Raw genomic sequence first — 16,679 nt, 5'->3', positions numbered from 1 at the left:
CTTGACTCGCCTGGCGCCTCAGCGTAGAAGAAGCAGCAACAAGTACCCGTTGGCTCACTAGCGCCCCCTTCAGTGAGGCAGAGTATTACCTGCCTCACCCTGCGCCTTTTCACTGCGGCTTTATTTCCCATCAGCAAAACTAAATATGTCACTTACAAACATTAAACTGTAATGGTTAAAGACCTTGTGGATTATCAGGGCAAATAAACATATCTGCAAACATTATATTGGCGACATGCAGAGATACGGCAACCCGCACGGGCCAATTGCATGCATCAACCCAGCTTGAGATGGATTGCGCAATCAGAGGTGAGGCTCGACTCGTCGCCTCAACTCTCGTTGCATCCTGTATCTGAACAGGAAATAGGCAAATTCAGCGATTTTGACTATAAAATGTTCGAAATTAGTCATACATAAAGATCGGTGGACAAATACCTGCCTCCCCTGACCGCACGTCCCTGATATATAATATGTATATATTCACTGAGACAAATTACCTAAATGTGTGTAACGTACGTGGCAATAAACAGTTTCTTATTTGTGATTAATAATTCTGAAATGGGCCAATCCTGCTTTTACTTTTGACGGATGACAATTTTTGTAGGCAAATGTCTCTGTGGGCGACTGTGGCTCAGTGGGGAGCAGGGTCGTCAATCAGAGGCTCGGCGGTTCGATCCCCAGCTCCGCTAGCCCATGCGTCCGTGTCTGTATGTGTGTGATGTGAGTTACTACTGATGTGCTGGTGGAACCGTAGCCCCTCCCACCAGGGTATGGATGGGTGTGAATGATGTCATCTAGTGTTAAAGTCCTTTGAGAGGTCAGAACACTAGAAATGCACTTTATAGGTCCATGGAATAAGTATATTTTATACTTTCACATACAATTTTGAAGATGTCCGCTTAGTTCTCTTTGGCCATCGCTATGGCGATACGTGGTAATTGCAGGTGTGTTTTGCATCTCACTTCAGAGAAACAAACAGTGTCTGAATCCGCTGGAGAAGTTGACTTGTAGGAAACACACATACATTTAAACCCCAATTGTATGTTATATTCAGGATTTCCAAATGTGCAGTCCCGAATAATATCTAAAGACAAATATATAGATTAAAAGATTTTAAATTAACATATATAAAGTAATTGATGTATGAAATAATGAAAGAGAGGGGGGGGGGGGGGACAACATACAGCAAAGGGGTTAGTTTCCAACTGCAGGACTCAACCTTGAGACATGGGGTGCTCCATCTATTAATGTTAGACATAAGACACCAAACCAGTAAATATAGTTGTCCTTATCTTTATTGTATAAAAAAAGAGGGGAAAGAAAGTACAAAATTCATGGAGAAAGTTTACAATAGAAAAAAGTTGAAAAACAGCAACTACACACTGCATGGTGACTGACGCGGACCGTTGTTTGTTGGGGCGACGACAGCGAACATGTCCGAAAGCACAGCTAGCGAACCGATCTCAAAACACGAGAACAGAGGCGGCGAACAAGCGTCTGCTGCAGATGGCGCCGTCATGTCAGCCCGAGCATCTGCACAGAGGACTTTATACATCACGGCTCTCAGAAATGGTCAAAACAAGGGGGCCGGTGCTTCAAACTACACAACAATGTAGCTCAGGACAAGTGGGAGTGGCAATGTCAAACCGCGACAGCCAATCACATCCCTGCTTCTGAGGGGTTTTAACATCAAAGGCTTTCAGTCAAACATTTCCCCCCGATATAAACAAATTAACTATTCCACTAAATGGGCGCTCTGGGCCAGAGTACATTACAGTACATAAACGTATAGACTTAGCAGGTGTAGCACAGTTTGGGATTTAAATTCACATTTAATAATGTCGTAGTTCAGTCAGTATTACTCTTCTTTGTGGTTTCAAGAGTATAAACGGGGAGGATTATGGTACTTTCTCGTCTCATCTGATCCACGCATGGAAAGCCAATGCATCGCTTTCCTTTAAAACAACGTACTGTTTTAAATTATCGGGACTTTAAAAGTGGATATTTTGTTCCATCTGCTATCCGCATCTCTGTGTGTAGCGCAGCGCTTTAGCTCCCATCTTAGTCAATGTTTTACCAGTTACAACTCAAGTACAACTTTTTTCAGAGTTTTGATCAGGAATGTAAGAAAGTAAATAAATAATACATACAAAAATGAAGAAAAAAAAGCTACAGATAGGCTACAGTCCAAAATAAATTATGCTCTTAAGAGGAGTAATTCAACATTGTCTCCCAAACTACAGTGAAAACCGAAGGCGGGGAGGGTCATTTTACAAAAACATCAAATACTTTTTTAACAATCAAAAGATCCAGATTATTTTTTTCATTTAACTCATGGAATATCATGTCAAATCCACTGGATTTAAATTCAAACTGTTGCCGATGGCCGCTCAGAAGAAGAAGACGACAAGAAATCTCCCGAACACCGGGAACACACAATAAGTACTTGGTCCGTATTAGTTCAGATCCCTCTTCCAAAAGAGTATTTACAACCGATCAGGTAATTATTAAAACCCTGTGGGAGCGGGCGGGCGACACGGTGAGCGGAGGAACGGCCCAAATGTGCGGCGGGAGAATTGCTCCTCGCGTCTGTCCTCAAACGCCCTCAAAGCCATGCTGATGCCGGAGCATTTGAATGTAATGCAAATGACACCTGCAAACAAAGCATTTGAAGAGCGTCTGCGTGTGTGTCTGCTGTGTGTGCGTGTGTCATTAAATGTGTGTGGCTGTCCTACTTTCGGAGATTAGCATCTCAGCAGTGTGCTGAGTGGAAGAAGGCACGTCATCGTATGAAGCAGACTTCCCCCTGAGGGATACAGTACCCTTCTTGCTTTTTTTCTCCCTACGATGCAACAAACTGCATCCAGTTTCACAGTGTGTAAGAAAGAGAAACGACAAGTCGCACGTCAGACGAAGGTCAAATCATGTTTGTTTTTTTACATAATCAAAAAGGAAGAATTGGAGAGAAATCGATCGTTAAAATGAAAATATTTTTTAAAAAACATCGGCCCAAAAAAAATGGTGACATATTATTGCCGAATGAAAAAGATCCCAAAAGATTATTGAGACTTCAAAAAACACGTCACTTTAAAACGGTATAGAGTTTGAAGTGTCTGGATCCTCTCATTTTCCACTGAAATCTCAGTAAACACAACTTATATGTTTGACCCATGTCTGGCATGCATGCACACACACGCACACACACACACACACAAGAGCCGAGCCAAAGACAGCGAAAGTCAGTGGGTTAAAAAAAAAATACAGGTAGGAAGGTATCTGTCCGTCGGCTGCAGTCCGGACCAGCAGACTGACAGACAGGCAGGGGGGGGGGGGGGGGTGTCGAGTCTCCACAGGTGGCGCCCTGATTCAGCCGACACCTCGGGCTGCTTCCTCCAAATTCTTTGTCCACGCACGAATGTTAATTTTCCTCCGGGCTAACAGCCACCAGTCCGATCAGCAGTAGCTGCAGTCCGACGGTCCCCGGATGTGTGAAGTCGGGTGATTGAGCGGACGAGGCGTCTCTCTCTCTCTACGTGAGCCTGTAGAGAGTGCTGAGAGTCTGGGTGATGAAGTTGAGGAGTCCTCGGCAGGCGTCCCTCCACTCCTGCCAGTGGGGGGCGACGTGCTGTGGGAGGGAAACAGAAAGAGAAGTCAGTCCAAACTAGAGTCACCGCCAGTTGCATTTTACATCCATGTCTGTCCAAAATGTCTTCACCTCATTGTTTCATCCTAGAATATATTTGTGTTTGAATTCTTATGGCCTAAACAAATCGGAATTTGTGAGAGGTCACACTCAGTGCATTTACATGATTGTATAATTCGAATCTTGCTTTAGTCGGACTATGCTATCTTTTGGGGGATCTGCTATTATCCCAATATACAGGACTGTCTCAGAAAATTAGAATATTGTGATAAAGTTCTTTATTTTCTGTAATGCAATTAAAAAAACAAAAATGTCATGCATTCTGGATTCATTACAAATCAACTGAAATATTGCAAGCCTTTTATTCTTTTAATATTGCTGATTATGGCTTACAGCTTAAGAAAACTCTAAAATCCTATCTCATAAAATTTTAATATTTCCTCAGACCAAGTAAAAAAAAAGATTTATAACAGCTGAGTGTTTGTCAAGGCTCAGGAAACCCTTGCAGGTGTTTCGAGTTAATTAGACAATTCAAGTGATTTGTTTAATACCCTACTAGTATACTTTTTCATGATATTCTAATATTTAGAGATAGGATATTTGAGTTTTCTTAAGCTGTAAGCCATAATCAGCAATAAATCAGAATAAAAGACTTGCAATATTTCAGTTGATTTGTAATGAATCCAGAATGCATGACATTTTTGTTTTTTTAATTGCATTACAGAAAATAAAGAACTTCATCACAATATTCTAATTTTCTGAGACAGTCCTGTACATGGCAGTGAGTAATTCGAATCATTGGCCGAAAGCATGTCATATCCGATACGATAGGTGGCGCTGTTTTCATTACAACTCGTGGTGATACAGCCATTTCCGCTTGACCTCTTCACCACTACCAACAACAACCAACAACAACAACAACAACATTTCGAGAAAGATGGCGAACAGAGAGCAAGGCGAAGCTACATCCCTCTACTATTCTTGCATGATGTTAATAGTGAGGGAGGAGGGCGGCGGGATCTCAAGCATGCGCAAAGATGCAAAGTCCAGTTCCTAATCCAATTCACCGTTACATAATAATAATAATAATAATAATCATTGATTTTATATAGCGCTTCTCAAGACACTCGAAGTCGCTTTACAGTTCAGAGTCCAGTAGTCACACACACAGTCATACCGGTGGTGGTAAGCTACATCAGTAGCCACAGCTGCCCTGGGGCAGACTGACGGAAGCGTGGCAGCCAATCTGCGCCTACGGCCCCTCCGACCACCACCAACATTCATTCACATCCATACGAACCAGGGTGAGGCTGCGGTGCATATTTTTATGATGGTGGGGGAAACCGGAGTACCCGGAAGAAACCCACGCAGGCACGAGGAGAACATGCAAACTGCCGCGATAGTCGAATTATCAACCGGATCGGATCGAGTTATCCAGGGGTGTTAATCGGATCGTAGTCGGACCGCACATAGTCGAACAAAGGTGTTTACGTGAAACGGATAATTCGATTTCAGTCCGACTAAGCCAGTTATTCGAATGCATGTAAACACGGTCAGTGACCTTTGACCAGTCCATCCTTGAGTCCAGGTGAGCGTTCGTGCCAAATTTGAGGAAACTCTTTCCAAGAGAACGGGACGTACTTACAGAAGAACAACCTGAAAACCACTATTGCTGCCTGAGGTTTATTAAAATCATGCGGGATTATTCGATATCGGACCTTTTTTCTTACTTTTCATGCAAGTCAATGCCGTCTCCTTTTGTCCCTGTCAGCTAATGTGAAGCAGCAGCTAAGACAGGCCATTTAAAATATATTTACCACGAGGGATCCTCGATGTCTACAAAGGGTTTAACCTCTGACCTCTCAGCAGTGTCAGGGCGTTTCTTTGCTTCGGTCCCATTTTACCCTTTGTGGCCTTGATTGTTTTTGCGGTTTTACAGTTCAATAAATCATAAAAATGTGATTTCCAACATTTTTAAATGCAGCTTGTCCAATAAAATATGTTTGATGAAATATCACAATATTAAGCTTCATTTTGGCTGCTTTTTCTGACAGGCATTCGTCACACACGGTGTGTTCAAGACCGTTGGCAAGACGGCCGGTGGCTGTGATACACCGTGTGGTTTTGGTGATTGTTTTAAAGAGTTTTACTATGATGATTCTCAAAGTGCTTCGGATGATCATTGCCACCCGATAAATGTTTAAAAATAATGACAATCTGGGTGGAGAGAGGCAAATCAAAACAACTGTTATAGGATTTCTCGTAAAGCCATAAGGAAACATGATGTCATGTTTGGGGAGAGGGGTGATAGAGCAGGAGAGAGAGAGAGAGAGGCTGCATGTCTGCACGGTGGGGACTTAACACTCAACAACTTGAGCAAGAGGATAAACAAGTGTCTGTGTGTCTGTGTCAAAAGATGCTCCTCTGAACCTCTCACGTGCCTGTGCTCAACCCTCCCCCAACAATCGCCATCCCGCCTTCTCTCGCTCCTTTTGTTTTAGACTGCAAGTTTCAGAAAGAAGTGCCTGGCAGTGCTTTCGGCCTGGGTTGTAAACAACACACACACACAATTTCCCCAAATTCCCCTCGGGGGAATACAGTATCTATCTTTCTGTTTCTCACACTCACACAGAGTTCAATGAGCGCAGCGGTCTCAGAAACCTGCTAAACGTGTCTGCAACAGGCGCTGTTCTGTCCTCATGAAGGGTGAGTCAATACTCAATGACGTCATCTTTGTTTGTGTCCATGAGGCGGGATGGCGAAGGAGAGAGAGAGATCAGTGGGGAGGTGTGTGTGTATGTGTGCGTGTGGTGGAGGAGGTGGTGAGTTGTTGGCAACTCCTCACGCGATTGGGAGTACATAGGCAGGGAGGGGTGAGATAAAGACATAACAATAGGAGGAACGAGATGGACAGCAGTGGAGAAGCATACTGTCGAGTATTGCTTGAGCGTGTCGAGTCTTTTGTTTGTTGTAATCTACCGTGAGAACTAAGTCATTAAATCCATGTGGAGGGTGGAGCAAGAGCGATGAGGACACCAACCAAAATAATAATAAAAAAGAGAGGAGAAGAAAGGGAGATGGGAGGAAAGATGAGGGAGTGAAGAAAGGAAAGATGACTGTGTGTGTGATAAAGTTTCTCATTTATTATTTCTGGAGAAGAAGAACTGGCCTCACAGCTGACAGCGACTCTCTCTCTCTCACTCTCACTGTGCCAGTATTTATCTGACTGACACACAAAACACACCTTTATAAAGGGAAACACATTTAAATTGTAAAAGCGTTAAGTAAGTGCTTATATTGTTATTGTTATAAATGAACTGGATTTAAAGCCTCATAGAAAAGCGGGAAAAATGCAATTGTCTTTTTTTATTAAACCATAAAATACTTTTTACGGGTCTCATATGAATTCACCATTAAATACTAACTATACAGACTATAAATTACACATCGCCCTCTTACCGCTCTGTGGAAGACTCTCGCGTTAAACTCATCCCCAATGGCCCTCAGCTGGCTCGCCACCACCCTGACCTCCACCTCTTGCACCGCCTCTCCTCCGGGGGGGGCTCTCTGGCGCGGGGAAGCCCGAGATGAGAGCTCGTTCTGGGGCAGCAGGTCAGGCAGGGGCCCCTGTCGGCTGTAAACGTCCCGACGCTCGTCTCTGTGCGAATCTGCTGTAACGAGAGGACCAAATTCATTCAGAAAAACAAGAAGCAAACTTCACGACTCACTCGTTTTACATTTCCCCTCGTGCTCGGACTGCGATGAGGACACAGAAGCACTTTATCGGGTACGCTGAGCCTGGTTATGTTTAGTTGATTCTCAACAGCTGTATGTCCAATAAGCATGCAAAATATCCCGCACAGACTTCAGCAGAAATCATCTGCGTCGGGATGATGTCGTAGTCATACGGGGGAAATATTGCGTGCAATCGCATGTTTTTGATTGCACAAAGAGAAAAATAAGTTTATCCTATTTGATGCAGAATTCATTCTTAAATGTTCCTGACTTTTGACATCAAAGAAAACCTTGCAAACAGTCACTGTGGTTGATTGTTTAGTTATCTGGGCACACATATTTCTTAAGGAGCCTGATCTGGTGACTTATTTTCCTCTTAATGGAACCTAAGAGAGTAATCTCTTAGTCTGCTTAATAAGTCTGGTATAGTGAAGTGCAGTGTGTTTGTGTTTACAGACTTGTTCTGAGTTTGTTTTGGTAAAGGCAGACAGATACAGGTACCGTCCGTTTGGCCACTTCAATGTGACGCACTACTCGAGGTATTAGGATTTTCTGAGCGCTGCTGTGTTTGAAAACATTTTCTGTAAAAAGGATGAACTTGATCCTTTTCCATTTATGTAAACATACTTGCTTATTTTGTTATTTTTCTTGCTTACATTTTCTTCTTTAACCAGTTAAACACTTATCATTTGTTATTCTATGTAGAAGAGTGTCACACTCACAATCACATGAATTATTGAACTAAACCAAAGCACGAACACGACACGTTCTCTTTCTGAATTTGATCATTTCTTTTTACGCAAAGTACTTCACAAATGTAATTTAATGAGATAGAATTTGGATAACTTTTTTTCCCACTCACTGATGACGACGTGATCCTAAATACTCCTTGTTTGGTTCGTATGTGTTATGCTATCGCATTGCATTCATTGTCTTTGGCACTGTGTCTGAGAAAACCAATAGTTAGATAACCTGTCCGACACTTGTTTGTTGACTTTGCCCACAGCGTTCCTGTGAAGCGACCCCCGTCTCATCACGCGGCGCCGCCACAACCCGAGTTGCCACAGAAACAGGCACCCCTGGCAACCACAGCATCTTCTTTGCTAGGAGGATTACGGCTGATCCTTTAAGGATGCAGGTGACTAGACAGAGATGTAGAGAGATGGAGACAGAGATGTAGAGAGATGGAGAGAAAGAGAGGGAGAGGTAGAAGAAAAAACCCAAAACAAATGGGAAACCCTGGCTTGTTGCCAAGGTAACTCCGAGCCAGCGCTGGCGGAGACATCTCTCTATGCGATTGGCTGGAAGATCAGAGGCGCTGAGCTACAATAGGGTGTAGGTAGGAAAGGGGGCGGGGCTGGAAGGGTCAAACCTGTCTGTGTGATTGGCTAACAGACTGACAGAGAGATCCTCTGACCAGTTAAATGAGGGGAAGGCTGGAGGGGGACCTGGTTGCTGGGTGGGGGTGGCATTAAAAATCAAAACAGACTTAACGATGAGCTGGATAACGAACTTAACTTATGTTGTTACTTAACTGACAAATTGACTAAGTTACCGACTCATTAACTAAACAGATATTTGCTAAATTAACCAACGAACAGACAACACAAGCAACCATCTCACTAACAGAGAAGCAAACCAACTAAGTTGCAGGTTTACAGATCATCTGTCAGGAGCGATTCTGAATATCAACATTTAATTAAACAAGATCAACATTTAATTCCGTATTTAAATTTGAAAGGTGGAAAAAAAGTCGAGCCTCACGTATTTTCTCGCTGCAGGAATTTTAACAAAAACGGGTAAAGTAAAGGATTGATCTCAAAACGCCCTGCGCGGTTTAGCAGCTTCACAGCACTCTGATTGCTTATCTCAGTAGGCTCCAAACCGTTCAGCCCCCGGCTCGCTCAATTTAGCAGAAAAAACTCCTTTCTCAAACAAAAAGGCAAATATTTTTTCAAATCATTTTTGTTTAATCAATCCCCACCTTTGTCTAACACCACTGTTATTTGATATTAATTTTATGTTTCTCATATTTGTGTGATGTTCTTTATATCTTAAAGTTATTGTATTTATTAAATTTTTTGGGGGGAGACGGTCCTTTTTTGTAAATACCTGCATTCATGATTTGTATCTCTTGTAAAGCACTTTGAGCTGCATTTTATGTCGTGAAAGCTGCTATATAATATAGAATATCAATATTCATCTCCCGATAACTGACTAATAAAATAACGAGCTGGCTAATTCCACTAATTGGCTGTCATCTGACTGATTAATTAGTGTTTGACCAATTGATTTAACTAGGTTGCCGAGTAGCTAACTGAACAATGTCCTCACTGACGAGATAACAAGCCGGCTGACTGCGTGATTAGTAGACTGACTGATAAGCCTGGTTAAACTCTAAATCCGACAAACATAATGAAATAAATGGCTTCAAAGTGAGCGTCCTGACTGAACGGTCACATTTAAGTAGAACTGACTGACTGACTTGACTTTGTGCTGCCTAGCAGAGCAGCAGGAAATGCAGCAGATTCTTCTCTGTGCTGCAGAGGACAAGTCTGAACATGCCCGAGATGCACAGCTGACCTGCAGCTGAGAAGGGAGGAGAGGTGGGGGCAACCCATCTGTTTACATTGTTACAAATCTGTCACAACATGTCAACCTGCCTCGTAAACCGGTCTTTCCTGTGGCACCACCTGAATTTCCCTTTCTAAGGGCCTCTAAAACCCCTCTGGGAACTCACCGAAGTTCAGATTGACTCAACAGCGAGTCATCACGTGATAATAGAGAGAGGTGTCTCACTCTTTTGGCCAACACTCAAACACTGACAAAAAAGTACCTAAAAATACCTAAACAACACTAAAGAGCGCTAGCTGCTTTAATACCTCTCTTTCAAAGTGCACGTTTCCCTGTCCATTAATCCCTAATGTAATATTTTTTGATTAAATTGATAGAAAACACGACCCCCCCCCCCAACACACACACACACACACACACACACCTCCCCACACCTTGTGACCTCAAGTCAGTCAGACATTGAGCATCGTCTGGTGAACAAAACCAGTTTGAGCAGTCTTCTAAGGCAGCAGCACCGACAATCTCCTGTCATGGAGGCCTCGGCCCCCGGGGGGCCGCACCGTACACACACACAACCAATACTCTCCCGCTAACTGACAACTTTGGTGTGTATTTAAGGGTGGCAACTTTGGTGTGTATTTAAGTGTGGCAGTCTGAAAGGCAAACTGTGGCTTGAGGGCCGAGTCACGTTTCTTGTCTGAAACGGTTTTCTCTGCTGCTGATCATCTGCAGCGCTGAGACTTAAATCACCGCTGGCTCAGGCTAAAAGATTACTGATGTTCTTAAGTCAGTTTTAATGACACCACGTGACAACTCACGTCACATTACTTTTCATCCGCCTCAGACCTTTTTTATTTTATCATGACTCAAACTCGTGTTGAACGGACTGTCCTCGTATAGAGCCTTTCTAGTCTTCTGACCACTCAAAGCTCTTTCACACTACATGTCATCATTCACCCATTCACACCCATTCATACACTGATGCCAGGGGCCACCAAGCAAGGAGCCACTGGCCCATCAGGACTCTAACTAACCATTGATAGCAATATAGGGAGCGATTAGCTCGAGTGTCTAAGTGTCTTTTCCCGATACACATCGACATGGACTAGCGGAGCAAACTGCCATTCCTCCTCTGATTGGAGGACAACACTGCTCTACCACTAACCCACAGTCAGGATTGTTATTGAATTATAGGTCATTACTGTTATCTTACCTGGCTGCTCTCCTGTGAAGGCAATGGGTGCTGCCATGCCGCTGCCCCTCCCTTCCCTCCGATTGCAGAGTGGTGAACGTGGAGGCGATGGCGAGAAAGCAGGTGACCGCTGGTGGTTCCGGGTCTCGTCCTGGTCCTCCTGCTGGGGGTAAGGCAGCGGGTACAGAGCCTGCAGAGGTTGCAGGTGAAGGTGGTGCTGGTGACGGCTGTGTACGGTAGCGGTCCCAGAGCTAAAGGCGGTAGTGGTGAGCAGGCCGGGACAGCTGTAGAAGGGGCGGGGCAGCTCCATGCGGCATGTGTGGTGATGGGGTAGAGGCTCGTTTCCTCCTCTTCCTCCAGTTTCCCCAACGCTCTCAATGGTCTCTGCGCGTGCCATCTCAGTAGTAGACTAAAACACACACACAGACATGCCACTTAGGTAAATAAATGACATTACATGCACTTTGCTGCTTTTGAACACCAAACTGCAGGAATCCTTCTTGTGTCAAATTTCAGAAACAAATTTCACACGCATAGGTAAGTGTTAGACAGTGTGTTATGGTGCCTCAAAACAAGTTTTAAAAACATATACCAATCTGAAATTCTAATCAAGAAAATGTAATGAAATAAAAACTAAAAGAAAATAATTTAGAACAATTGGCCACTGATTAAATGGTTGAAAAATGTGTACAAACCAAAATTGATCAATAAAAAAACGTAAGAACTATTTTTGAAAAGGTATATTCACAAACATTGAAAGTGATCATACTACATTCATAATAAATAAATAATTAATTAAAAATTAAAGTATATTTACTTGATTTACTCGACAGTTAAAAAAAAATACGTCCAATAAATATATATCCATGAAGATAAATCCCCAGTTCTAATTGTAGCACCATTGTTTATCTTTCTCCCCATCAGGTCTGACCCACCGACCTATATTTCTTTCTACCGGCCGCTAGAGGGCAGCTGCGGCTCCTCCCGTTCGGGAGAGCACGAGACTTGTTTGTAAACAGATCCGTGCAGCCCGAGCACGAGGAAGCGCACACGCGCACACAAACAGCGAGAGGCGAGCCACGCCGGTCTCTCTCTGCCCCTTTTATCCGCAGTATTTAATGATATGAAGGCAACAAATATAATTGTTAAGAGCAGATAACGGTGTATAAATTAGAAGGAAAAAAATAGAAAATGTTTATTTTGTGTGAAAATTTCGAAATAATGTCCGAATAAAAATTAGAAAAGTAGAATAGATAGAACAATAACCATTAGACAAAAAAACAGCCCTGAATTGAAGCTTAAAGTCAAATCTGTCAAATGTGTAATTAATTCATGTTTAATGTAGTAAACGAGTTATTTTATGTTGTACAATCCTCCGCCCGCGAACCCTATAACGGGATGTTAAGCATATATCCCAGTTCTGTATCGCCGAGCATGATCTCTCTCACGTTTTCCCCGCAAACGTTGTTACCTTTCTGTAATCAAACAAGTCTGGACTAGTCTGTCCGAAAGATTAGATGAACCACACGAACGAGAAGAAAAGAAAAGTGTTCGAGTCGAAGCTGAGGTCGAGAGTCGGACAGATGATGCAACTTTAAGCTGTCAAATTCTCGACCAACTTCTGCAGCAGTACAATCAGCTCATGTTAATGGACAGCTGTGTCTTACTTCTGTCTGACGCTCCGTGGTGAGGCTGTCTGCAGGTCAGGAACCGGCCGTCAACGGTGGACATCAGAAGGGATACAAATGTGCCAAAACAACCGGTGAAGGATCACAAGACCATGTTAAAAGTCCACTCCCGTGAAAACGTGTCATTCCATGTCGAGTTTCCCGGTTTATGAATATGTTGGTTTATATTTCTGTTATATTAACCCATCAAAAACAAAAATAGCGACGAGATGTACCGAATAACGGAGCTCCTCGTTCTCGGTGCTTGTCGCTGCTCGGTCTGAAGGATTTTCTCCTGCTTCAAGAGTATTTGTAAACACAGCCGAAAAAGAACAAGAAGAAGAAGAAGCGCTCACGTCCGGTGTGCATTTTCAGAATAAAACTCAAGTGACGTTCATAGAACCCAGTGGGGTAATTATTGTTTCTTTCTATGTTTGTTCCTGTTTAAATATTTTTGTGTTAAAGATTAGCTAAAAAAGTAAAGACCCCTAAAGAATACATTATTTATGCTTGATTTTATTTATCATGCTATGAACTTTTGCACATTGCTTAGTCGACTTAACAGTTGCTTGGTTACATTTCGCACAGACTGTCAATTAAAAAACAGATATATTGTACATATAGTTTCCCAAATGAATTTATGTTTCTAAATTTTTGCCCGACTTGCTTTTTATTGTGACCATTCTCTCTTACTAATACTTGAGTTCATCAATTTGTTGAGACAGTCAACACACCATAGAATATTGTGCTAATCAGTGGGGAATATGAATATAAACTGTGAATCATGAATGCCAGACATGTAAAAGTGTGCACATTGTCAGTTTTACTGAAAACCATATGTACTTGTTTGTGAAGATCTGCAATATAAAAACGAAACAAAAATGTGCGCCTCATGGAAAGTCCAAAACCAGACATAACAATCAGAAACTACATATGTGGTCTTACTGTATGTGCATAAGGTGATTTGTGTCTTTTCAGCTCAAGTTAATGTGCTTTTATTTTGATGGTGAAATCAGAGTCGTCTGGTTGAGATGTCTTCCTCCTCATCCTCCTCCTTCTTAACAAGTGCTGACATGCACCTTAAAAGGATGCTGCTCTCTCTCTCTCTCTCTCTCTCTCTCTCTCTCTCTCTCTCTGTTTTTATTTGTAACAACTGGAGACTGCCTGCAGCATTATAGACTACAACACTGGTGTTTCTTATATTAGCTATATTCTAGTTGCATGTCTATTTCCATGTCTGTCTCTGTTGGTCAACTCTGTCCAGCAAAAGTTATTGTCAATAAATGATTTAGCACTGCAGTTAATGCTCTTCACATCCTGTATTCCCTCACATCCTGTATTCCACACAGGAATCATCAACACCCACCTCTGCCCACACACACACACACCTTACTCCCCCAGCTCGCTTCCCCTAATTACCTTCACAGTTCGACACATCAACAGCTGTAAAGTAACACAATTTGATCCTGGTTGGAGGGGAGCTGAGTCAGCCTTTTAATGTGAGTTATTACTGTTTATTATAACGCAAGCATTGCAAGTGTTAAAACCATTACTACCCATAATCACTTCTGACAGTTGTGATATAGTGTTGCATGCTGTTCATGCAAAGAAAGATAAACCTCTGATGTCCTGCCACGATGTCAATTCAATTCAATTCAATTCAGTTTATTTGTATAGCCCAATTTCACAAATTACAAATTTGTCTCGGAGTGCTTTACAATCTGTACACATAGACATCCCTGCCCCAAAACCTCGCATCGGACCAGGAAAAACTCCCAAATAACCCTTCAGGGGGAAAAAAAAGGGAAGAAACCTTCAGGAGAGCAACAGAGGAGGATCCCTCTCCAGGATGGACAGATACAATAGATGTAATGTGTACAGAAGGACAGATTTAGAGTTTAAATACATTCAATGAATGTGACAGAGTGTATGAATAGTTCATAGTAGGCATATTCCACGATGGAGACCTCCACGATCCATCAGGCAGATGGTGGTGGGGAGGAGGAGTGGGCGGAGTCTCAACAGTGGGCGGAGTCTCAACAGGACAGTGGCGTAGTCAGGAGCAGGAATTCCACGACCCAGACCTCGACGATCCATCAGGCAGATAGGATCTATGTCGTCTCATAGGGTCCGATGACCCCATGAGACGTGAAGTCAAAAGGACTCCGGGGAGAAAGCAGAGTTAGTAACGTGTGATTGAGAGATGAAAATTCATCCTTAAGGAGAGAAAAAAAGAGGAGATAGGTACTCAGTGCATCCTAAATGTCCCCCGGCAGCTATAAGCCTATAGCAGCATATCAAGGGGCTGGACCAGGTGAACCTGATTCAGCCCTAACTATAAGCTCTGTCAAAGAGGAAAGTCTTAAGTCGACTCTTAAACGAGGTGACTGTGTCTGCCTCCCGGACTGAAGGTGGAAGCTGGTTCCATAGAAGAGGAGCTTGATAACTAAAGGCTCTGGCTCCCATTCTACTTTTTAAGACTCTAGGAACTACAAGTAGTCCCGCATTTAGTGAGCGTAGCTCTCTAGTGGGGCAATATGGTACTACAAGCTCCTTAACCCTTGTGTTGCCTTCGGGTCAATTTGACCCGATTCAATGTTTCACCCTCCTGTCGCCTTCGGGTCAATATGACCCGATTCAATGTTTAACCCTCCTGTTACCTTTATATTTACTAACATATTTTACCCTTGAGGTCAATATGACCCCAGCTATTAAAATCTCCAGAAAATTATTAGAATTAATATTGTTTTCCAAGTTTAAGTGTGAGGTACTTTATGTTTGTTTGTTGACTCCCGAAAGAACACCGACATTAAACATTGAATCGGGTCAAATTGACCCAAAGGCGACAGGAGGGTTAAATATTGAATCGGGTCAAAATGACCCGAAGGCAACACAAGGGTTAAGATATGATGGTGCATCACCAATCAAGGCTTTGTAGGTTAAGAGAAGAATTTTTAAAGTGATTCTTGATTTTATGGGTAGCCAGTGCAGAGCAGCTAGTGCAGGAGTGATGTGATCTCTTTTCTTAGTTTTAGTGAGAACACGAGCTGCAGCATTCTGGATCAACTGGAGGGACCTAAGAGACTTATTAGAGCAGCCTGATAATAAGGAGTTGCAGTAATCCAGTCTCGAAGTAACGAACGCGTGAACCAATTTTTCTGCATCTTTTTGAGACAAGATGTGCCTGATTTTTGAAATATTACGTAGATGAAAGAATGCAGAACTTGAGATTTGCTTTACGTGGGAGTTAAAGGACAAGTCCCGATCAAAGATAACGCCAAGATTCTTTCCAGTGGTGTTGGATGCCAGGGCAATGCCGTCTACAGAAACCACATCCCCAGATAATTGATCTCTGAGGTGCTCAGGGCCGATTAAAATTACTTCGGTTTTGTCTGAGTTTAACATCAAGAAGTTGCAGGTCATCCATGTTTTTATGTCTTTAAGACATGCTTGAATTTTACCGAGTTGGTTGCTCTCCTCTGGTTTTATCGATAGATATAGTTGAGTATCATCTGCATAACAATGAAAGTTTATGGAGTGTTTCCTGATAATATTGCCCAAAGGAAGCATGTATAAGGTAAATAAAATTGGTCCAAGCACAGAAACTTGTGGAACTCCGTGATTAACGTTGGTGGTTATCGAGGCGTCATCGTTTACAAATACAAATTGTGATCGATCTGATAAATAGGATTTAAACCAAATTAGTGTCAACAACCACCATTCGGTATCATGGGAGTGGACATGCCTGGATATCCCCATTGGAGAGCTCTAGAAGCCTCTTGGATGAGTTTTCAAAATGTCCCATTGTGTGCAATTAGAAACGAGTACCGGTAGATTTTTTTCTTCTTCTTGGGATTATTACTATTTT

At 42.6% G+C, this 16,679-nt stretch overlaps 1 protein-coding gene across 2 annotated transcripts; it reads right to left on the bottom strand.

The window, feature by feature from the left end:
• Positions 1-1,277: 1,277 nt before the first annotated feature.
• LOC130211367 (uncharacterized) lies at positions 1,278-13,912 on the bottom strand. 2 transcript variants are annotated; one of them, XM_056442116.1, is made up of 4 exons: positions 12,812-13,912; positions 11,166-11,553; positions 7,103-7,314; positions 1,278-3,625 (listed from the first exon to the last, which is right to left on the bottom strand). In XM_056442116.1, the coding sequence occupies exons 2-4, from the start codon at positions 11,539-11,541 to the stop codon at positions 3,530-3,532; spliced, it is 684 nt and encodes a 227-aa protein (XP_056298091.1). In that variant the 5' UTR covers positions 11,542-11,553; positions 12,812-13,912; the 3' UTR covers positions 1,278-3,529. The 2 variants fall into 2 exon arrangements, with proteins under 2 accessions (XP_056298091.1, XP_056298092.1); XM_056442117.1 differs by having other exon boundaries at positions 7,103-7,311.
• Between the last annotated feature and the right edge of the window lie 2,767 nt (positions 13,913-16,679).

Source organism: Pseudoliparis swirei, chromosome 20 (genome assembly GCF_029220125.1).
Source record: "Pseudoliparis swirei isolate HS2019 ecotype Mariana Trench chromosome 20, NWPU_hadal_v1, whole genome shotgun sequence".
Classification (NCBI taxonomy): Eukaryota; Metazoa; Chordata; class Actinopteri; order Perciformes; family Liparidae; genus Pseudoliparis; species Pseudoliparis swirei.
This window is presented reverse-complemented; position numbering and strand designations above follow the sequence as displayed.